Source organism: Prinia subflava, chromosome 2 (assembly GCF_021018805.1).
Source record: "Prinia subflava isolate CZ2003 ecotype Zambia chromosome 2, Cam_Psub_1.2, whole genome shotgun sequence".
NCBI lineage: Eukaryota > Metazoa > Chordata > Aves > Passeriformes > Cisticolidae > Prinia > Prinia subflava.
The window spans coordinates 61,059,437-61,082,966 of NC_086248.1; the positions used below are offsets into that span (position 1 = coordinate 61,059,437).

The following is a 23,530-nucleotide window of genomic DNA, read 5'->3' on the forward strand; positions in this document are numbered from 1 at the left end:
GATTGCTGTTGCCAGTTGATGGCAAATCCTATCAGTGGGGGTGGTTTCTGAAATGCTATTAAATAGATAATTGTCTTAGGACTGATGATTTCAGTAGGTGAAACTGAACATCAGAGCTAAGGATAGTTTTTTATGATTGTGCTATGATTATTGGATATAATTTTTTTTGTTATTTTAAATTATCAGATATTTGGAACTGACTGTAAAGACTTAATGTAAGGGTTATAATTGCTTTTTGGAAAGTGTGCAACACTTTCAGCAATTGGGGTTGGACTGCTGTATCTTAGAAAATAAATACTCTTTGTAATGAAACATATTTCTTATATGGATTTCTAAAAACCACATTTGTTTTCTTTTCAAGAACAATCAAATTCTGAAAGTACTATTTGTCATACAAAATGTCAAGAAGCCTGAATAGATGTGGTCATATCATGACATCACAGTCCTTCAAAAAGCTTTAATTGTCATCATTATAAATAAGTGCCAATGTGTCAGTCTCTCCACATAATTACTCAGTGTGAGTCCTTGACAATGGACATTGTAGTCCTGTGTTATAATACTGCTACTATCAAAAGTAATTTTGAGTAATCCTGGCCCAGCTGGTTGAGCTGTAATGTGACTGTCTACTGAGCCAGGATTTGCATAGTGGGCTCTTGATTCTTTCCAGTCATGGGATATAGGTTTGCAATAAAGATGGTAACATTCAGGGGGTGCCTTAGGTTTGTGCCTTTGGTCTACAATGCTTTACTTGCACAGGGTAGAAAAATTACCAAGTGAATTCTAACTTGTGCTCACTGGAATCTCCTAGTAACATGACCTAGATATTTTTGCACCTGTCGACTTCTTGTCTTTGAGTGCTACCTTCACACTGAGCTTTAGAAAATGTGTGCTGGTGTGCAGTGCTACAGTTGAGCAAAGAAAAAAGGAAACAGTTAATAAACACTGCAAACTGAAGGGCCGAGCTGGCCTACAAATGTTCCATTTAAAAATGCTTTTGCATTCCTTGTAAATTAGTAGGCTTTCATTAAATGTTTTGAAAAAGAAAGGAAAGCATTTGGGTCATTTCGTGCATAGTTTCCTGTAGTGTACTGATTGAAAAATGGAAGCAGAACATTTAAGTATTTAGGAGTCTACATGCTGTGCCGTGGAAAAGTAGAGATTTGACTCTTTGGTTCTGAGCAGCAAGGAACATGCTTTGGTGTGGCTTCTGAAGGGAACACTGCATGTGTAAGACCATTGCTTAGTAAAATGGGAAATGTTCTCAGCTTTGTTTTTATCTGAGATATCCAGAAGTTAATATTTCTTATGCAAGTTTTAAATATAAATGTTTCAGGGAAGGTAAAAAATGAGGAATGTCTAAAGTATGAAGTATAGCGTTTTTCTGTCATCCAGTTAGCATAGATTATTAGGTGAGTGTTAATGAGACCACTGAGTCATGCTGACAGTCATTTGCTGCTTCCAAAGGGATTTAAATGTCATCCTCTTTAATTTTTTTTCTCATTTTCATGATTCTCTTCTTTGTCACTGTTCACAGAGCATTTGATAACACACAGCCATTGGTAAGTCAGTTTTTCCCACTCATCAATGAGCAAAATAATTCCTTCTTTTTCTTTCCTGCCAGTCCAGGGAACTGACCTGATTCATCAGCAGCTTACACAGTGAAAGAAGGAAGTGGGATGAAGTGGCAGGAAAGGCAGCATGTGACCATCTCTTTCACTGCTACTAAGGTTTTAGATTGGTTCAATTATCTTGTGAAGCCTCATCCTTTGGATTTAGTTATGGAGGTGCTGGCTATCCTCAGAAGTTATTATTTAAATTCAGAGATGCTGAGCACTTGGGAAAGAGTCATGAAATAGTCTTTGTTGCTGTTACTGACGGTTCCTGAAATTTCTTACCTCTTTGGTTTTCTGTGACTTGTGCAAGCAGCATTTTTAGTCTCCATTTACTCATCTGCTCTTTTTGCTGCTGCTTAACCTTATAAACCCTTGACACATTTTTTCAGTCTTTTTTTATTTGCTTCAGGTTTTGATCTCAGATCCTGAAAAATTAATCAAAACTGGATTTCTCCTGCAGTTGTGGTAACTGCTAACCTGTAGTAAGGTTGGTGTCACAGCTGGGCTGAATTGACATTTAGCTGCTCCTGAAGGTGTTATTTCATCCCTTCTCTGGCAGTGTGTTCTCAGTGCTTCACTTGGGCCAGCTTTGGTGTTTGTGTGATGAGGTGATCTGAGGAGATAGGCAGAAGAAAGCCATAGTTCTAGCTTCATCTGGCTCTGTCAACCTGCTCCCTGCAGGATAAAATGGACACCAGGCTTGGCCGAAGAATGGAGAACACAAAGGGAAAAGACTTCACAGAACTGCTGAAATGGTAGAAATGGGGCCATCTGTTCCATCAGTAGTTCTTGATTAGGTAGATACAAGATACAGCTGCTACATAAAGAAGGCAAATATCTTACTGCTTTTGTTTAACCTTGAGTGCAGGAGGATGATATATCACAATGTTTCTATCTGTAGAGTGCTTCAGCTTTCTTCTTCCCTCATTACGAGCTCGAATACACTTAGATTAACAAGAGTTTATATTACCAATGTTTTAATTGTCTGTGTTTGCCTCAAATATTTTTACATTAACCTTGCCACAAATTTTTTAATACAGTAGTATGTTAACTATCCAGAACTGCAGTTGTCACCTCTTAACAGCTGTTCTTCACAACAAGAAATTGCATTTCTATTTGCTGTGCATTTTAGGGTCATAAGGGCTGGAATTCCAGTTTTTCTCAGCATCAAGTTTTTAATTTCTCAGTGAAGTTGTCTTAATTTTTCTGCCAGCATTGTCCAACTAGAGATGTCAGATAGAGCTTCCTTTACAAAATCATTGGTTGTTCAGTTGTCAGGCATCTGGAATGCTGGAGGAGTACCTTAAGACGCTGTGTTACTTCTTCATTAATACTTATTAGGTCATTTGTTTTTCTAAGGGCTCCAGATTTAATAGATTTTTTATATCTTAACAGCATTAGAAGTTTCTGCTTAACATTTATCTCTTCGTTTTGCCAGGTTTGGCAGGTTTCTCCTGCATTAATAACTAAGCAGAGCAGCTCACAAGCTGTAAGGCTGTTATCTTTAAATTGTATTTACATATTTGTGGTCTGCTGAGTAGAATAATGTCTTGCCTTTTAATATACTGTTTTGTGGCACATATCACATGCCTTTCTGTTTTCTGAATGAGAAAAATGAGACCAAATTTATTTATCATAAGATTCATATAAACCTTTTAATATGCCTCTTTTTTCATTAGAATTGATTCCAGTGTAATAATGTAGTGGTGTTTTTTGTATCCAACCTTTTTGGTCCATTCCTCCTTTGTAAATATCTTAGGTAGTTACTCACTTTCACAATGGTTAGCAAGGTATTTATTGAGAAAGTAGAGCCTTTCAGTTCACCAGGAAAATTTGAAGATGGAAATTGAAGAGGACTGACAAATAGGTTAAAAACACCAAGTCAATCTTCAGTGAGGAGTATGTGTATGTATAGGAATGTGAGTTTATAGATAGGGGGTTGTGTGTATATGCATGGTTTTGTCTGCATCTGGTTGAATCCATCAAATAGATGTCTGCATATATCTAGATGTTGTTTCATGGCTAGAAACAGCTTTATGTCAATATAATTCATTTCCTATGGTGTCAGCGTATAGAAGAGAATGAATCTATCTATACGAAATTCATTTTCCAAGACACATAATGTATTTTTTTTAGCAGTAGGGTACAACAATACCCTAGGATTCTGTTTTTTAAAATGGCTCTGTAGCTGTGTTTCTTTGTCATGTTGTTTGCTTATGAGTTGTATGTATGAATGAATTTAAATAGAGTGTTTATCAGAATATGAGGGCTCATTCAGAAGCACAGATTTAAAGACGAGCACTTTTAAAATGCAGTATCAATTTATTTTGGGAATACAACTGTAGTGCACTAAGAAAAGACAGTAATATCACCTACCAGAGTGTTTAGTTCTTGGTATTCTTAGCAGTACTTAATCAAAGTATTCTGAAGCCTTATCCTAACAAAGTTCAGTAACTTCACCTTGAATAGCCCTGTTGGAATTTAAAACAGATTTATGGCAGAAACATGTGGTCCAAACAGCTGTCATGCAAAACCATTTGAAAAAAATACTGAAAGTCTGGTGGACTCAGAAATCTGTTGCGCAAGTCGTTTTGATTTTTTTTTTTTTAAATTAAGATAATACGAAATACATCCTTCAACGAAAACCTCTAATGTAGGTCTTTAATATAACTCCATAACTAAAATAAGCTGGTGTATTTGGTCAGATGTATCTTTCTAATACAGGGCTTAAAGGACTTCAGATTTATAGCTTGCCTTTCCTGTGGAATTACAAATAGTTTGATAGTACGTCAGTGGAGGCATAAAAGTCACAGAAAACAAACCAGGATTTGAACAAGGATCAGAGAGTGAAAGAAAGAGTCAGCATGAATGCATCTGTCTTATGATCTTGGATTTGATTAAAAGCTTAAAGTTTTGTCAGTGTAGTCTCTCCAAAGTTAGGAAATGCAAGTTTGTTTCCTGGCAATAGCTCTGTTTCCATTACTCAGCATACTGGAGGGTGGATCCAGGCTGTCTGGGCAGAAGCAGAGTAAAGCATTCCCTCTGCTGCTTTCCAGCACTGAGGCATTTCCCCATGTTGGGGACACTTGTTCCTGATCCACCCTGGCCTTTTCCTATCTCATGAATGAGTTTTCTCTCAGGGTGTAAACTCTCATGAGAATTCTCTCAGGGAGATAAAGAGAAAGGGGTTTGCTTGGTAAAAAGCAGACAGAGCCTATAGTGCAAAGGATAACAGAGCATGCAGATTTTACATCTACCAGCTTTAATACCATGTGTTTAAATTTTAACATTTGAAAAATGTTTGATGTGAATGATTTTGCTATTCTTAATGATCTTGTATGACAACGTCAACTCCAAGTGGAAAAATAGGTAGTCTAGAATGAAGAATATCCTGAGTGAAGCAATAAAAGGAAGTGGGAAGATGTAAATATTTCACACTCCATAATGGATGGATGATATGATAGTAGGCCTAAGTCAGAGGTGTGATCATGACAGATGTAAAAGAAAGAACCTCAGAAATTCCAGTTTTGAGTAGAAGATGCATTGAAGGGAAAAAATACCATCTTGTTTTGAAAAACTCAAATACAGCTGAGTTGCTAATGCTCCATGTGACAACGGATAAATACACGCTTGCTGATCTGACTGCATGATTTGTCACAATAAGGCTGTTAGTTTAACAGGAACTCACCTCAGCCATGCTTTGATTTCTTTAAAAACTGTAAGGTTTCATTCAATTACTCCTTTTTTTTTTCTATTTTTTGTTCCTTCCTAAGTAAGAACTTCTCTATGGCTACTTCACAAATGCCAGTTAAATCATGAGTATTAGTATAGTATTCAGAGAGCATTTTTTTCGAATAAACAGCATTTTATTAATTGTTTTCCATTTTTTTTTCTTCTGCCTCTCATTTCAGAACGGTTTGATCACCACTGTCCCTGGGTAGGCAACTGTGTGGGGAAAAGAAACTACAGATTTTTTTATATGTTTATTTTATCTCTGTCCTTTCTGACAGTCTTTATATTTGCATTCGTTATCACCCACGTCATCCTTCGTAAGTATGCTGGTGAAATCAGATTACGTATGTAGCCATTTGCTTGAGTTTTTTAAGTTAATATTTTGATCATTCAGGGTTTGTTTATTTATTTATTTGTTTATTTGCCTTTTCTCTGAAGCTTCACAATCCCCAGTGAGTCCCATTCTGGTCTATAGTAGGCACTGCTCATAGTAGTCATTGGTCTGGCACTGACTTTACCTTAATGCAGTCTTAATTTTTTAGGTTTTTTTGTCCTTTTATGGATGATTTATTGGAAAAGCATCACATGTAGTGTATGTTTAAGTATACAGGTAGTGTCATTTACCTAGAGAACTTCATTGTGCTTTTTTAACTGTAAGCATGAGTCATTTGCCATCCAGACAGAGGTAAATTACTAGAAAATAGATTAGAGCTGTACTTTTTGTACTTCGCTGTTTAGCTTTACACCATTCTCAACCCTATTTTTAACATGTTATTTTCATTTGCGTAGGCATTCTAAGAATAACCAATTCAAGATAGAGTGAATCAGAAATATTAATGAGTTTGAGACTGATTTTTATTTGTATTATGGGTTGCACTTGAGGTCAAAATTCTTTTGGGTACTGTCTTTTTTTTCCATACCCCTAACTAATTTTGCTGGCTCCTATGTGATGATGATGGTGACATTTATGGTGACAGGTTACATGACTTGTCTTTAAACACCTTTTCTATGTTGGGTTTTTTTAACCCACTATTGCTAGAAGAGCATTCTATATTTTTTACTAATTACGTAGGATATTGCCTTAAAGAGTGTTCCTTTAAACACTTTGGAAATGTTATGTGTTTATTCCTTTGCATTCTGTATTTGTATTGCAACAGAAACCTGATAGAAATATTAATTTCAGTATATGACACATTTATGAAGCTAATTTGATAATGATACATTCAGAGAATGTTTTACTGGAAAAAATATGTCAGATTGTGCTCAATTTCCAAAACTATTTACAATATGCAGGGAAAAGTTGTGTTTTAAGGAACAGAATCCTGCTCTTACTTGTTCTTTGCAAAACTATGATGCAAGCATAGAGAGGCTCTCCTATAGCTCAGAAATCTAGTTCATAGGCTAGAACTGGGATATGTAATTTGAGGGACTCTAAATGAACAGCTTGTTCACACTACCAGATACAGCAGTTCTAATACCAGTTGAAAAAAGCAGAGAAAAGATGTATATATTGTTTAAAAAAGGAAAATTATTGGATAAAGAACACTTGCCGTTAATACTTAGGTGCTTTTTATTTATCTGGGCATACATGAGCATATACATACACACCTTTTACATTTAAGAAGAAAGACACATGGGTTTTTTCTGCAATCTTTGCTAGTGTTCAGTAGTTGAAAACATTCCTGGTCTGACAACGTAAACCTGTTTTTGACACTAACCTATCTTTGTTTCACAAGGACTTCAGTGCTTTTTTTCATTTTCAGTATATGAGTTAGCAGTATCATGTCAGTATTTCATGTTTTGTATACAAAGTAGGTTTATGTAGTGGATTTTAAATTTACAGTGTCCATATCTAACTGTTGTTATGAGTATGATTTAGACAAAGTAATTAATTGTGCCTCTGTGTGGTTGAGAAGCACTTAAGCATTGTGTAGGTGTTATGGATTATGTATAGTAAATGTTAAATGCTGAATTGCCTGTCAGCTGCGAAATATTCTTGCCATGGAGGTTCATCTATCTAGAGTGAGACAAGAAAAACATCTTTAAGCCCTAAAGATTGGTCAGTCCTTAAAGGCAATGGAAGCAGGTATGAAATGTGATTAGTTCTTTGATGTTTAATTGATACACTGGAGCTTCATGCCCAGCTTTCAGATTTGTTTGCTATAGTCTTGACAGTGTCCAAAAAAGAGTTCTTTACAAATAAGGTTTTCTTATCACACCACTCTCTTTGTGCCATCCATACCTCTAGAAGTCCTCCTGTCTACCTTTCTAATAATTACCACTCAACAATTTGTGTTCTGTTTGGTAGCTCTTTAGCTGATGCTAACTGTTAAGCAGGATTCTCAGTTACTTAATCTGAACCTTCCCTCTTGACAAAAACTGCTTTTTGTTAGCGTGGCTGAAGGAAGTCTCAGTTTTTAGACCTCAAATTATGGCCTTCCTACAATATTTCAAAGTTATACATAAGTCCGGGCAAAATTATTTTATTTTAATGCCTCTTCATTTAGACAAATTTTTAGTTGGTGTATTTTTATAATACATCTGGCAAGCTGGCATTTTATAAATTTTGGTGGGCCTAAGTGGTGATGAGATATAAGATACATATTTTTGTTTTTTGTGGCCTTCTGAGGCATTCATGAGAAATTTGTACTTTCTAGTTTTAGAATATGTGCACATTACATTATTGAAGATAATAAAACTAATTTGTACATTAGTTACTGAAGGTACTGTCTTGCAACATTTTCTTCCCTCTCCCCAAGTTGAACACATTTCCAGCAGTAGTATCTGTCTTCAGTTATTAATCTCTGTTGGAGGCATCAGTATTTCAGCTGTTGGTTGCAGTGAGCAGCCTTCCCCTTCTGATCTATTGGGCACTGCTTGGAAGTGTGACCAGCAGTACAGTATAGAAATCACACCTATCTGCTGCCATTGCCATTAAAGATGCTAAAAATACTAAGAAGGCAGGGAAAGTTCCATTAGTCTTGTACCTTGACACTAAGAACCAATTGTAAGAGTGTGAAAAGAAATACAAGGTAAGTAATTTCTCACTTGTAACAATAAGCAGTAAAATTGACCAGATAGGTCTAGAGAATAGTACATATATTTCTTTATTCTTGTCAAGACAAGATTCTTCTCTCCATACAGATCTTCAGATGAATTTAGCTAAGTGGAAAATTTTTGCTGTGAGGAAAACTTTCAGCCTGATGCATTTAAATCATTTATGTTATACAGCAAAGTTCAAACTGTGTGCCTGTAGCTATTTCCCATTAAGACAGTTTCTACAACAAATTTATTTGTTGCAATCAGTAAATTGTCAAATCGACCTTTTTTATTAATACCTCATAGTTGTGGATTCCAAATGCTTTTTTACTTTACATGCTTCTGCATTTCTAGCTGATGGGCTCGTGCTTCTTTTGAGCTCTTTTTGGCTACTAGATTGTTTTTTATTTGCCCAGAGGCAACAGCAACCTATTAGAAAAATCTTCTGTGTAGGTATTATAGGAGTAGAATTATAATCAAGAGAGCTTTGAATCCAAAACAAGGGATTGAAAGTTGGGAATCTGAGTTTATAGAATAAATTTTCCAAATCAAAAAGTTACTTTGAAAAATAGTATTTCAAAATGAAAAAGGAGGTTATAATTTTTTGATTCCATATTAGGTCTGAAAAGAACAGGGGTAATCAGGAATCTTGTTGATGGGAAAGTATGTGTGCATCAATTTGGTATGACTGAGAAAATATCCTGAAGATGCTAAACCTGATAAGTTGCTCCAGGGCTTTTTTGATGTTGCTGCTGAGCAACATATTCTCAGATTCATATTAGTAAATCTATTCTATGATTATTTGGTTATCTTCAAATGTTAATTATTTTAACTATAGTAAAAAAAGCCCATTGTCCAGTTTCTTACTTGGCTGGTAATTTTGGGTTCTATTTCTACAGGTTCTCAACAAACAGGGTTCCTCAATGCTCTGAAGGACAGTCCTGCAAGATATCCTTTCATTGAAACATATTGTAGATGTTGTTACAAAATAAACATCTGAGGTGGTTTTGCTTGTTTTCTTGCTATTGTTGAATGTGTGCTTTTAGACTTTATCAGTTAATGATTTCATCACGTGCTGCACAGTAAGATTTTTTGCCACACATTGGAGGTAGGAAAGAGACTAAAGCCTGGAGTGGTTTTGATTCTTCATGTTTTGCAGGGCAGTACTCTTGACAAAGATCTGTAGTTTCCATGTCCATGAAACATGCTTCATATTTTGTGATGGAATTCATAAATACATTTTGCACTATACATATGCTGTGCTTTTACTAAAAATATTGAAGAATTGTTCTGCTTTTACAACTAAAGGTATCCAAAATGGCTGATGCTTTTCAGGATAGAAAATGTAGATTTTGGAAAAGCAGAACAACAGTTCCTTGAAGAACTCAATTCTTGAAACTATTATTTATGTTTTCAGAGGAGTCATTTTCAAATAGCAACTTCTGTTAAGTTACATAGCAGTGAGTAAATTGCATGCACAGGGACTACTGTTGTTGTTCAGCCTGGAAAAGACAAGACTCCGAGGAGATCTCATTGTGGTCTGTCAATATATAAGGAAGTCTTGTAAGAAAAACAGAGATGCTTCTTACTAGAGCCTGTACTGACACAACAAGGTTTTAAGCTGAAAGAGAGCAGGTATAGATTGGCCATAACAAAGTTTCTGCAATGAGAGTGATGAGACATGAGAACAGGTTACCCTGAGATTTGGTCGATGCCCCATCTCTGGAAATGTTCACGGTCAGGCTGGATAGTGCTCTGAGCAGCCTGGTGTGGTGGAAGGTGTCCCTACCCATGGCAGAGGAGTTGGAACTGTATTATCTTTAAAGGTCCCTTCCAACCCAAGCCATTCTGTGGCTCTATTCTGTAAATACTCCATGCACTTCTTATCACTTCACGGGAGCCTTCTGTATATTTTCTGCTCAGTGAGAATGGAGTCAGAAAGCAGCTAACATAATGAAAAAATGGGAAATTAATGAAACTGCTGGTTAGTTTCTGTACAGTCAGCTTCCCATTGCTTAGTTACATGTTTTGAATGGTTCCTGTGTGAATAAACAGTCACACCTCTCACAAAGACACTATAAAAATAATTTTTTCCCCATTTGTCCATTGTGCCTTACACAGTTTGCTTTTCCACACAAAGTAGGAAGAAAAAACTGTCATTTGTAGTTGTGCATAGGGACCTCTTTCCAGGTAACTTTCCCAAGTGTCAGATTCTGCAGATACATTTTTTTGTGTGCTTGTCTTCATCAGGTAGAAACACTAAGCTGTAAACTCCCTTTTTAAGCAAAGCCATGTTCAGATTTTTTTGCACAAATAATTTTAAAAAGCACAAGCAAACAGTTCTAAATAGCACAACAGTAGCTTCCAATTAAAACAATTACAGTCAATTCTTACAAAAGATAATTCTTTCAAACTGAGAATTGCTTTCAGCTGTCTTTAAATCAAAAGGTAATTGCTTATGCATTTGAGGCTTTTTCTACAGAAACAATGGCCTAATAATTCATAATTTGTGTTCAAAGATGTGCTGCTTTAAAAGGCTCAGTAGCAGATTTTGCAGAAGCGCCTGGCTTGATAGTGATATATGGGACAATTTAAAAGCCTGGTTACAATTTATGACAGTAAAAAATTAAATTGTCCAAATAGTATTGGGAATGCTGCTTTGGAGCCAGTCAATTCAGGCACAGAGAACATGGCCATTTCAATCTTGCTAACAACCCTATCTGTGTGAGATACTAAGGGAAAATTATACTATGGTGCTAGTAAAATACTATACCATAATATGCTAGAAGGTTATACTTTATTGAGAATATATTGCTTTTTTGTGCTTGTTTTACAGTTAATGGACTTAGGTTGAATTAGTGGATTCTGATAAATTTGACATAAACTACCCCTGCTGTTCTCAAGTTGGTTTTGGATCATTGTGTGGAACTGAAAAATGTCCCTTCCTGTGGAGAACTGAAAGAGGTCTTGAACAGAAAGGAATTCTTTTTTTTATTTTTCCCCATGAAGAATCATCACATGGAGGGAGAAACTCACTTTTCAGTACCCTTTTGAGTGTGATTGTGGTGAAGAACATCCTCTTAGTGATATGTTCAGGTTGCAGGGAGCTCTTTTCCCTCTAAGGTTCTTCTTTTCTGAGCCGGTGAATCTCCTTCCAACAGCACTCACCTGCTGCCTTCCTTACTCTTCCTACCCTTTCAAAGCCCAGTTTGTATTGTGCTGTATGATGTTTTGGGCTGTTTCCTTCTTTTACACGTTTTGGAACCCTGTACCAGCAGTCTGTTTCCTTCCCATTATCCCTCGTACTCCTTGCTTTAGCTGTGGCTGTTGCAGAGAGTCCGAGTTCCTATCCTGTGTTGATTTGACTTCACACAGCCTGAGGAGGAAATGGGAGGCAGAGCAGAGAACATGCTGCTCAGCAGTGCCCTTCGGTCATCCTGCTGCTTTTGGAGCAGATCTGCTCAGAGTGCAAATGGCTCTTTCCTGGCTTTAAACCACTCTGATTGAAATAGGTTTTAGGGAAGATTGTACAGACACTTCAGGTAACTCCCATTAGGGGTGAGCAGCCCTGCAATACAAAACACTTCACTTTTAACTAATGTTAGGATTTTTTAGTGCAAGTATTTGTTTCCGTCCATGCAGTTTCCCAGGCTGTGTCTCTGTGTAATGGTGAGGAGCTGTCCTATTTTTCTTCTACTGATAGGTTCAGTGATAAGGGGTTTTTTTCTGTGTTCTAAAGCTGTGTCCTTGTTCTGGAAAATTTTCAGTTGACGTTGTCTTGGAAACTGACTTCACTAAAGGTTGATATGGTTAATATACAGATTAGTTTTATCCTATTATTTTCTCATCATTTTGCTCCTAATGATGACTTTTATGTATTTTTCTAGGAACCGAAGCCTTTTCTTCTGTTGATTCATGTTAAAAAAAAAAAAAAAGTATTAAAGAAAATAGCACTGTCAAAGCGGATATTCTGAATTCATGGCTACTTTGTGTAAATAATCTTCTTCAGAAAGTTTGGAAAGGTCTTCTTTATGCTTCATTCTATAAAGTTTAGAAGCAACTTGATTGTCTTTTTTCTGAGATGATGACTCCTTTAAAGGAATTTATATAAACTATAAGTAAGTATGCAATGTTGAGTGCTGACTGTTTTTCCTAGTATTCCAGTCCATGCACGTGCACACCGTTGCTGCTCCCTTGGAGGTGAGGGTGCTCCTGCTGGACGTGTCCCTGCGCTGGTCCCTGTGAGTGACACGTGAGAGCAGCCCCCAAGCTCCCATCCGTGTGTCTGGGGTGTGAGCCCTGTGCACTGCACCTCAGTCTGCTGCCTGGCTGCACACCCCTCAGTGTTGGGCAGGACTGGTGCTGTCTGTGGGCTAGGCAGATGCCTAGAGTTTATTTCTTGCTGACTCTTTTGAAGTACTCCAGAGATCTCAAAGGACTTGTGGATGACTACTCTGAATTTTGTGATTTTAACTGCTTGTTACTGGATTTTTTTTTCCCATTTGCATATATTTCCTTGACTTTTAATTACTGTGCTGGAAGCTGTGGTGTGTTTTTTCTCAGTATGGTCCATTGTTGGCCTCTCAGGTTTTCATACGTATTTGATCAGCTCCAATCAAACAACAAATGAAGATGTAAGTTTGTAGTTTATTTCTACATATGTATTTCTGAATAGCAGTGTGGAGATTTTTCTCAAGTCAGACATGTCTGCATCACTTTGTGAATACGTCAGTAGGAAGGAAGGAGAGTAATACGGTCATACTTGATTCAGAAGATCAGATGAAATCTTTTTGACCATCTTTGTTGTGGTTTGAAGATGTGTTCATTATATACATAGTATGTCTATTACGATTTATACAGGTAGGATCTCTATCTTGAAACAGGAAAATACAGGAGGGAAGAGACAAGTATATTTTATACAGTAGGAAAATAATAAGTATTTTTCAGTAGTTCCTTTTCACTGGGAGTGGTAAATATTCTTTAATTCGAAAATTGCTTACTGTAAAACTTGAAAATTCTGTTGAATTCTCTAAACAAAAATTTCATTCTTTATTTTCTTTTACCTCTGAAACTTTTTTGCTATTCTGAGGTTCAAAACCTCTGGCAAGGAGTGTATCATTAATTCAAAAGTCAACTTTCTATTTTCTTCAGCCGTCTATTTTGCATATAGGATAACTTTGTTTTGTTGTTGAATTATGCTTAACTGTTTGTGGAGTCTTCATGTGTCCTTCCCTACTAAAAGGAGAAATATGTAATGAATGAAAGGAGAAAATAAAATTAGCTAGGGAGCTAACAATATAGAAAGCTTTTGAAAATTCAATAAATGCTCTAACAAAGCACTGCAAGCTCTAAGTTATTTTATTGTCATTTTCTTTTTGTACCTTTTACATAGGTATCTGGGAGATCTAAAAGCAGCACCTTTAGTATTGTCAAATATGTTTTGTTATTGTTTAAGGTCACAGTTAAAATTATAAATATCAACCAGAAAACCACATGCTAAGCAGGGTCAAAATGAATTGTGCCTCAGCATTAAGTATCAGAGCAAGTAGCCTGACTTGAAATCTACTTTGTTAATAAGAAAAATGAAATACTTAGTTATTCCTTGGTTATTAAGTTTACACCAAGATTGCCTCTCTAGATGGACTTAGTGTGCTTCCACCCACTTGCCTCAAATAAATGTCTCCTCTGGATTGTTAAAAGATAGATAGCAGGGAACTGCAGCAGTGGAACATGTCTGAATATCCAGTAAACTGTTCAGTAATGTAATTTAAAACATAAATTCCCAATTGAATACAGCAAGACATTTTACGCAGGCTCTCAAATATCTCACAAACAGAAAAGCAAACTAGCTAAGGGAAAATGTAATATGCAGTGAAAGGTTGCAGCAATGGCTGCATTTGCTTTACAATATTTTAGAACCATTTGTGAACTTTAAGGAAGATAATGTTGTGTGATATTGCGCAGCTTGAGAACTTACCCAAGAGTATGGAAAATAAGTGCTCTATTACTGGCTTTAATCATATTTTGCAATTGAGCCTCTTCTGTAAAACATGCTATAATATTTGTAAAATTGAACTTGGACCATTATGTGTAGATGGTGAAATTCCTGCTTCAAGTATATTGATCTCTTGAGATTGCAGGTTGTCTACATCTGTGGAGGTAAAGCATGTGATTGTAGGGTCCAGCCTTCACAACAACCCAAAACTCTTACATTGTTCCAGAAGAGTTATTATGGATTTTCTGTGGTCTCTTCTTCATGTAGCATATTGCAACTTTGATTTCTCACAGCCATTTTCTGTATTGTATTACATGTGATGCATATTGTTCATATCTCTTCAGATTAAAGGATCATGGTCAAATAAAAGAGGTAAAGAAAACTATAATCCCTACAGTTACGGCAACATCTTTACTAATTGCTGTGCTGCTCTCTGTGGGCCCCTCTCTCCAAGGTAAGAGGATCAAAAGTATTGTTATATAGTATAGCATAAATGAGGCCATGTGATTATGAAAAAAAAGGTTTTTTGATTATTTCAGTTTATCCAACAAAATGAAAGTTTTGGATTAGGGTCTGCTAGAAACTTTAGGTTTTTCTTCAGTGGTAAAGAGATAGGTTGGTAAATTGTGTTTAAACTAAGTTAGTGATCAAATCCTGTAAAATTGCATCTGAAATGGAAATAAGCTTGTTTGTTATTTGAACTTCTACCACTCCAGCTAATAGCTTATAGCAAGAAAAGATTTCTAGTAGTTAGCTGTTGCATGAAGGTCAACCTGGATATGAAACTTTTACCTACCTAACAAATGTGACATGGGTTGAGGAGAGCTGAAAATCTACAACTAGCTTGATAATTGTTGGGTTTTGTCTTTTCACTCTGAAATGATGTATTTAAATAGACAGTAGGTTTTTTTTTATTTAATACTGTTAATATATATACATTAAATTGATTTTGGTGGTCGTAACCAAAGCAATTCCAAAGAACATGTAATGGATTATGTTTTGCTGAACACATTTTCACCTTTGGAAATCTGAAATACTTCTATATTTGAGGTTGGAGATGCTTTTTCGGCTTGAGGAAAATGTAGTACAGAGCTGAGACTAGAGAAGTAAAACTGGAAGCCAGAAAAACCTAATTCTTTTCTTATGGCAGTGCTCAGTGATTAGGCAGTTTGTGTACTACATATACAGTGGAGGCCCAGTTACAGTGTAGAGAGGGGCTGAAAAACTTGTAGATAATTTTGTGGCCTTCTCCTTGGTTGGTATGTTTTGCTTTGCCTGGAATTGGGAAGTTATGAATCTGAGCAAGAAGAAAGAAAGTAAATGACTTTATGGTCCCATGCTTAGCTGTTTAATTGGAGTGAGATTTGTGGCTTTGCTGTCAGGAATGTCAGAGGTGGTTTTTCTGTGAGCAAAGTTCAACAGGGGAGACTGACATCTTTTCCTGAAGAGGAAAGAACAGAACAGAGATTTTCACATAAGGGTTTACCCCTGGTGAGAGTGAATAGCTCTGTCTCTTCTTCCTGCATGTCTGGATGTTGCCTGAAGCCAACCTTTTTAATTCTGCCATTTTGCTTTTGATAAAAGTATGAGACAAAGCTCAACGCCATGTTTCAAATTCTTTTGACTCCAAGTGGAGATCTTTATTAAAACTACATCTTGTTTCTCAGTATATGAAATAGTATATGAGGCTGATAAAAGTAGCAACACACAATTGGACCAGACTGGCACTGGCTCCTGCGTTTTAGCAGATTTTGTGCATTTTTTCCTAAATTCCATGTAGCAACATTACTTATTTAGACATTGACATGTTTATATAGAGGTTCTGCAGAGAGGTATTTCGTGCCCATGGAGAAAAATTTACTGACTGTAACATGTAAATTACAAGCTTGCTTCTTTTACTTCTAATTTCTGCTGTGTCCCAAGTCACTAAATATTAAGTTTTTTTCTTAAATTCTGGAACAGTGGCTTACCAGCTCAAAATTCAAAATGTTCAAGTGCTTTTGAGTGTGGAATGCAAATGAAGAGAGGATCTGTAAATAATCAAAACTTTTCTCACTTCTGTTAAAATTAATTTCTCATTTTAAAACCAATGCTAGCAAATTCAGAGTTTATTTTACATGTCCTCAACAGTTATTTTCAAATCTTAATTTGATCCTTCACTCTCAGCATAGGTCTAACTAGTATTCTGATGCAACAAATTATGTAACATCTTTAATCTTTAACTAGGTTGCATTATTTCATTCTATGTAATTTGTTTATAGTCTTACACAGATCTTTTACTTACATTTAGTAATTTCTCCACTGAGCATTTTCTTAGACATAAGAAATTTTATGAGTTTATCACTTTGGTAAGCTCAGTGGAACACCATAAGCAGTGTTAAGTCACCATCTTGAAACACCTGGCACGTTAAGTTATTTGTCAGAAAGAAAGATGAACTTTTCTTCCTTCTTGCTAAATTTTGTGATTAGGTAGTTTCAATTTAGATGTGGAAGCTGGTAAAAAAACACTTTTAAAAGAGATACTGATCAAAGTACCCTAAGTAAGTTTTGTTATTTGTTTTTTTCACCTGTCATTCAAAATTCTTTGATTTTGTAGTATCTGCTGGTAAGTCCATTGTCTGTGATAAAAATCAACTAAAAGTAGCAGTACATGTGATTATGACAGGCAGTATCACAAAGAAAAGTACCTTATTGATGAGTAGAAAATGAAGTACTTCATTTGATTAAACAGGGACATTACAAGGTATTGGTGAGGTATTAAGGTCTGTTGTATGATAGAAATTTTTTCTTTCTTTATATTGAGAGGAGCTAGTTATTGATCAGAAATAATATCTAATTATTCAGATATTATAATAATAATAATATACTTTTCCTTTATTGTGATTTTTCTGTAGCTTAATTGACAGAAGAGGATTTATACAGCCAGATACACCGCAATTAGCAGGACCATCAAATGGCATTACCATGTATGGGGCCACACAATCTCAGAGCAACATGGTAGGAATCATCCCATAGTGTTGTTCATCAAGATTCCTGTGAATGTTTTTCTTCTCCACTTTCATGTGAACTAATCAAGTAATAACTAACTGGATACAGCTGACACACTGGGTGGAATGAATTGTTTAGTAGCAGTAAAGAAAAAAACACAAAATCCAAGGCTCTTTTTAATGTACATTTCACACAGTGTAATAGTTACTGCTCATGGATTCTAAAAAAAAAGAGTCTTTTCTACGCTGTTGATTTATTGAATACACTGCCATTTTGACTTTTGCTGTTGACACCTACTATGTTTTGAACTGGAATATTCAAGTATCATGGACTTACTCTGGTTCATCATTTTCCAGCTCGTTGTTATTCTGTGTGGCACTTTCTTCATACTCTATTTCCTTCTTTGCTTGTACACTGCAGTTTTGCATAGACTAATGTATTAAAAAAAAAAAAGATGAACAAAGAGGAGGTTCTAGGGGAGAAATATTTTGAAGAAAGAGCAGGAGGACACTGAAACTGAACAAAAAATGGCAACTGGATTGTTACAACAAAAGTTTTTTAAATGTCTTTGAAACTGTGCCAATAGTATTTACTTTGGTTTTTTGCTGGTAGCATTGGCTATCATAATGGAAGATAGGATTTCCATTTCCAAGAAGAAGAGAATAACTGGAAAGAGATCTTTTTCTGAAGGCAACCATCTTGTGTCTGTGCCTATTTCGGAATTGTTGTCCACATATCTTCACAGTATGTGGGTTCTAATAGTTTGTCAAAGAAGTTGTGAGTTATGGATACTCTGCCAAAAAAGAGGAAGCCACGAGGCCTTCTGACACAGTTCAGCCTTTCTTTTGAACAAAAGAGAAAAGATGCACTCTTCCCAGACAGATTAGTTTTAGTGTCACTGATAAACTTGTATAAAAATTTTGCTGTAGTTCCTAAGCTGGTTTTACTTAATGTTTTGAAGATTAATAGATTTGTTAGTCTCCTTAATAAGAAGATGTGTTAGACACAGTCTTAAGTCTGAATCTTCTGAGGTGAAGTTGAGCAGAACAAGGTAATGCTCTATGTAGATTTTACTCAAAATATTATCACTCTGAAGAGAGAAAAGGAAGTTTAAAAAAAAAGAGAGAAAGCAAACATAAGAAATGGGCTGAGGTCTTTCAGGGATTACCCAAACTTTCTGACGCTGTCAAAGCTTCTTATTTGTGAGGACCATAAACCCACAAAGTGTCCATGGCATTAAATTGTCTTATCATTGCAAGAATTAAGACACTATCATTATTCCTAGATATTAATGAGAAAATCTTTGCCAGTGTGGAAGAAAATTGACTAAGTTTGTCTCTAGAAATGGAGAAATCTCTTACGGTATTACTTTAAGTCAAACAGGTAGCTGTTACAATTTTAATTCTAATTACACAAATTCTTTAAAGACTTCTTCTTATATACTAGAACACCACACCGCATGAGCTGGGAAAAGCCTGGGTTCTTTAACAGTTATTAGAGTCACTAGGAAATATGCAGATTTCACTCCTGAAAATGACCTCTTAGAAAAATCTTGGAAAATGTGCGATGTCTTGATTGGTTTGAAGGAATATTTTTGAAGACTTTAATGCCATTTTTCTTGGGGCATCTTTTCTCTTGGTCTGTATCCAAGACCAGTTGGTTTCTAAGGACTACTGGCTATCAGCATTAAAATTTCTCCCTTGAGTTTCGTTGTAAACTGTTAAAGACCGGCTTAGTTGACCCATCTCTCTAGCATTATTTTCCCTTCTCTGTTGAAGGGGGAGACACCTGGTACTGGAGACGGTATTATTACGAATTTCAGAGAAAGACAGACAAAGTGAAATTCCTTGATTTAAAGGAGCATGTGTAGATCATAGCTGTAGACCATAGTACTTTTCAAATGGCAGAAGTTTGGCCGTTTATACATCATCAGAGATACTTATATATTTTAGCAGCTTAATACTTTTGGTTACAAGAAATAAATTACTAGAAGTCTAAAGTGTGTTTCAGTACACCTTTGTGGTGGATCTCTCTTGATTTTATTGCTGAATGTATTACATCAGGTCTTCATGTCTAGATGTTACCTTGCTTAATCTACAGTGTGCTAAAATACCTCTCCTCACCGTTGATACAAAATAAAGATTTAAATGAGCATATTCTCTCACACTTGTCTTCTCTTATTCTTTCCCTCTTTTGTTTCCCTTTCTTCCCTCAAATCTTTTACAGAATTAGCTAGGTTGAAAAAGACCTTTGAAATTGAGTCCATCCTATGACCAAACACTACCTTGTCAACTAGACCATGGCACTAAGTGCAACCAGTCTTTCCTTGAACTCCTCCAGGGATGCTGACTCCACCAACCTCCCTGGGCAATCACCCCCTGTGAGGAACTTCTGAATGTCCAACCTAAAGCTCCCCTGGTGCAGCTCAAGACCATGCCCTCTTGCCCTGTCACCAGTTGCCTGGGAGAAGAGACCAACCCTCACCTGGCTAAAACCTCCTTTCAGGGAGCTGCAGAGATCAGTGTGGTCTCCTGTGAGCCTCATCTTCAGGCTAAACAACCCCAGCTCCCTCAGCAACTCCTTATAGCAGTCAGTGACTTGTGGCTTTCTAAATAGATTTCTTTTGCTTCACACAACAAGTCTCTTGTCCCTCATTAAATCTCTGTGGGTTGCTTAGTATAATACTCTGTTTTCATTTATTTTAATGAATCTTTTTGCAGTTAAGTTCAAAATAAATATCAGGCTAAGTGTAAAGTTGCCAGACGCTGGTTTTCAGTGCAATACTTTATTTCTTATTCAGGATACCATTTGTGGGGCACACTTTCTGTATTTAACAGCTTTTGTGGTAATTTTGCCTCTGAGACTTTGAATATTTTGGTACAGGATCTACCCTACTTGTGGTAGTGACCCAGCTGGCCCAATCTCAGAAAGTCAGGGTCATAGCTGTAATCAGTGCTTGATAGACCCATACTGTTATTTGGGGTTTTTTCTAGATCTTTCTAGAAGAGGGTTTTCTCATGTTCTCTCCATAGTATCTACCTTGTTCTGCTAAAAGCTGAATCTATGTTTACTTCCATAAAGTACATACAATTATTTTCCTGATGCATTCCCAGTGTTTTCAATTTCTTTTCCAATATAATTTGAAGTTAGTCTGGTAAATTCATTAACCAACTTCTTAATATCCTCCCCCACATGAAAAGCATGGTCACTTTTGAGCTCATAACCTGTAGATATGGTAATTTCCAAAATATTTCTCTATTGCCTTTTATTGCTGATTTTTTTTGTGAGCTCATCATGAGTTTGATTACCCAAGTATTTTCCTTATTCTTAAGAATTTTTTTTTGTATGAAGCACAGTAGCTCACCCATTATGAAATAATATTTTTCTCTGTAATTTATTTGTTATTTTTCATTTCACGGTTTATTTTCCTTGTGTTCTGAAAAAAGTTCTTATTTACTCATAAACCTATCAGTTAGCACTACTTGGGTGCTAACTGATTAAGTGGACCTCTGTACTACTTAATTTTATCTTAAAAGCTGGAGATGATTCTTAGGTTGGCAATGGAGTATTTTATTCTTTAGTAATCCATTAGGAGGAAGCACATAATCTGTCTCACTCCATTAAGTTTTTTAGAGGCATTCCTTTGGTTTATATTTACTGTGATGTCTCTAGGAATTCTCTAATGCCTTATAAAGTGATAGACTTTGCTTCTGTTTGACTGTGTCAAGACAGCTTATTTCCTTGTTTTTGAGAAACAAAATTTTTTATTTCCTTCTATTCCTGCATTCCTAGGCACCTCTTCTTCAGTATATGGGTAGTTCTGTATGTACCAAATTCCCTGGTTTCTAATTCTCCATTTCCTTTCCTGGATGCAAATTCTTTAAAGTCTTTTCTCACGTATATGTACTACTGAAAATTGTAGGAACTGTTGTGCATGCACAACATTTATTACCGGTGATAAGTGCAGGAAAGTCCTCTCCCACATGTTCACTTAAATATTTCTGTTACTGGTCTGGAAATAGATCCAACTGACTCAGGGAACATTAACTCTGGCCATCCTGGTGTACTCTTTCCTTTGCTTTTCATATTTTCATTATTAACAGTAAGTATTTCTATCATGACACTAACAGAATTGGCAAGGACTGCAGCCCCACTTTGCTGGCAGTTGACTGCGAGTGTGTTTCCTTGTATATTTACAGATGAACTTCTCAGATGCCCAAAACAGAACTCAGGGCTCTCACCAAGTCAACATTACCACAGTCAAGGTTGACAGAGGTTTTTCATTAGTGCATTTTACTTCACAGTTAAAATGGGTTACAAGCACATGCAAGTAAATCAAATTCAGCATTTTGCTTTGGGTTGAGATATGTTTTAGGAGCAGTTCTTTTGATAGTGCGTGTTTACTGCGTTTTATTCATGTCTCAGAGCGATGTCAGAGCACATGAACTAGATTTGTTTTAGAAGATACACCCCTGGAATGCACCCAAGTTGCTCTAAGCATTCTCAGACTTTCAGTCCGTAAGAACAAACAGTCTCCAATCTGAAGTGTCTGGGCCAAGGGTAGTTTCCCGTTTGGCTTCAGAAGTGTTTCCCTTCGTAGATCTGCTCCTCACGCACTGTACCCCTTGATAGTGGAGCCATTGACTTGCTGGGGTTTGTGGCTCAATTCTTGCACAATATCCACAATACGTCAGTTTTGGTTGTGAAATCCTACACCTGCTGGAAACAGGTACACAGCTCTATCCTTCCACTCTTTACCCATTTCTTTGTACCCAGAATATGGTATTTCAGCATCCTTCCTGTAACTTCATACCACTGTAAGCCTCCTCTGAATTCTGTGGTGTTTGTACTTTATTCAGAGATTGTGAGACCATTCAACCTGCTTTTCTCCATCTTCTGAGAACTGTAACAATTCTTCAACGTTACTAGCATTTAGGAATTTTTAAACGAAGTTTATTTAGTATTTAAAGTAAATAATTCTGATTATATTGAAATAGTCACATTTAGAATGTGAAAAATATATTATGTACAACGTTACCATGTATTTTCTTTGTAGCTTAGGAAAAACAGATTTTCTTTGGGAAAAAAAGAATTTCCTTAGTTGTTTGTATTTATTATTTGTGAAATAAACACAGAATTCTAGGTTTTGTTCAATTTGCTTTGATTTGTGCCTTTTTATGTGGAAATAAATAGATATCTAAACATTTCTGTGCATATATTTAGTTGAACTTCCATACTTGTAGAACTTATTAAACTTGTCTACCTTCAGAATCAGCTGTTTCTCTGAAACAGTGGGAATTTTAATTGAAAAATAAAGTCAACATACCTGAAATAAGATGATGCTGGTGGAATAAATTTTGCAGCAGATTTTTTAGTTATTTAGATTCCAGTGCTTAGCTTCCTGTTTCTTACAATCATAGACTTTTTTGTTTCATTTAGAGTCCTGGTGTTAGATACTTCATGTGCTTAGCAGCAGCTAAAACTTCCTGCCCTAAATTTCATTCAGGCAAGAGTGGAATAATGAAATTGAGGAAAAACCACCACACCAAGCCTATAACAAACCTGATTTCCTGGTTTTAGTTTTGTGTTGGCCGTTTAGACTCAAGAACAGTCTACCTGTATATTGTGTGTTGTTTTTACCAGAGGTTTTTGAGAGCCTCATAGAACACACATACTTTTTCTGACTTCTGCAACAGTTCCCTTTCGAAAGCTCTTTACAGCCTGTATCTTCCTAAGGATTTCGTGCTGATCACTGTTGAACAGACAAGAAAAAGAGAACCTGAAATTTATCTAAATGAGAGGAGAGGCTTTAGGGAAGTGACAAGTGCATGGAAAATGAAGAGATATGCAGCACCTGAAGTTTATAACACTATTTAATGGAGCTTTATGAGACTACTTTATCTTTTTGATATTGATTTAACTGAAATGCAGTAGAGTTCTATAAGAAGAAAATTAATTCAGACTATACAATGAGTTTGATAAATTATCTTCAGCTAATACAAAGCTGTGTACTTGTATTGCCTGGAACACGTTAATGATTTCCTTTTGAAGATCAGAGCTGAAGGTTCACTAAAGCAGTAAGTCAGTTGCTAACATCATTTGTTTTCAGTGTACCCCAGTGGTTATAAGCATTCCTTTGCTGTTATATTTGTTCTTTGGCTAC

General features: G+C 36.1%; 1 protein-coding gene across 4 annotated transcripts in view; it reads left to right on the top strand.

Moving 5' to 3' along the window:
• Window positions 1-23,530, top strand: part of ZDHHC14 (zinc finger DHHC-type palmitoyltransferase 14) — a 100,139-nt gene that overhangs the window by 66,823 nt on the left and 9,786 nt on the right. For all 4 annotated transcript variants that reach the window (XM_063390181.1, XM_063390183.1, XM_063390182.1 and 1 more), the window contains exons 4-8: window positions 5,525-5,662; window positions 9,284-9,332; window positions 12,916-13,018; window positions 14,724-14,833; window positions 17,274-17,376. In XM_063390181.1, coding sequence (XP_063246251.1) covers window positions 5,525-5,662; window positions 9,284-9,332; window positions 12,916-13,018; window positions 14,724-14,833; window positions 17,274-17,376 — 503 coding nt within the window. The remainder of the gene's footprint in view (window positions 1-5,524; window positions 5,663-9,283; window positions 9,333-12,915; window positions 13,019-14,723; window positions 14,834-17,273; window positions 17,377-23,530) is intronic.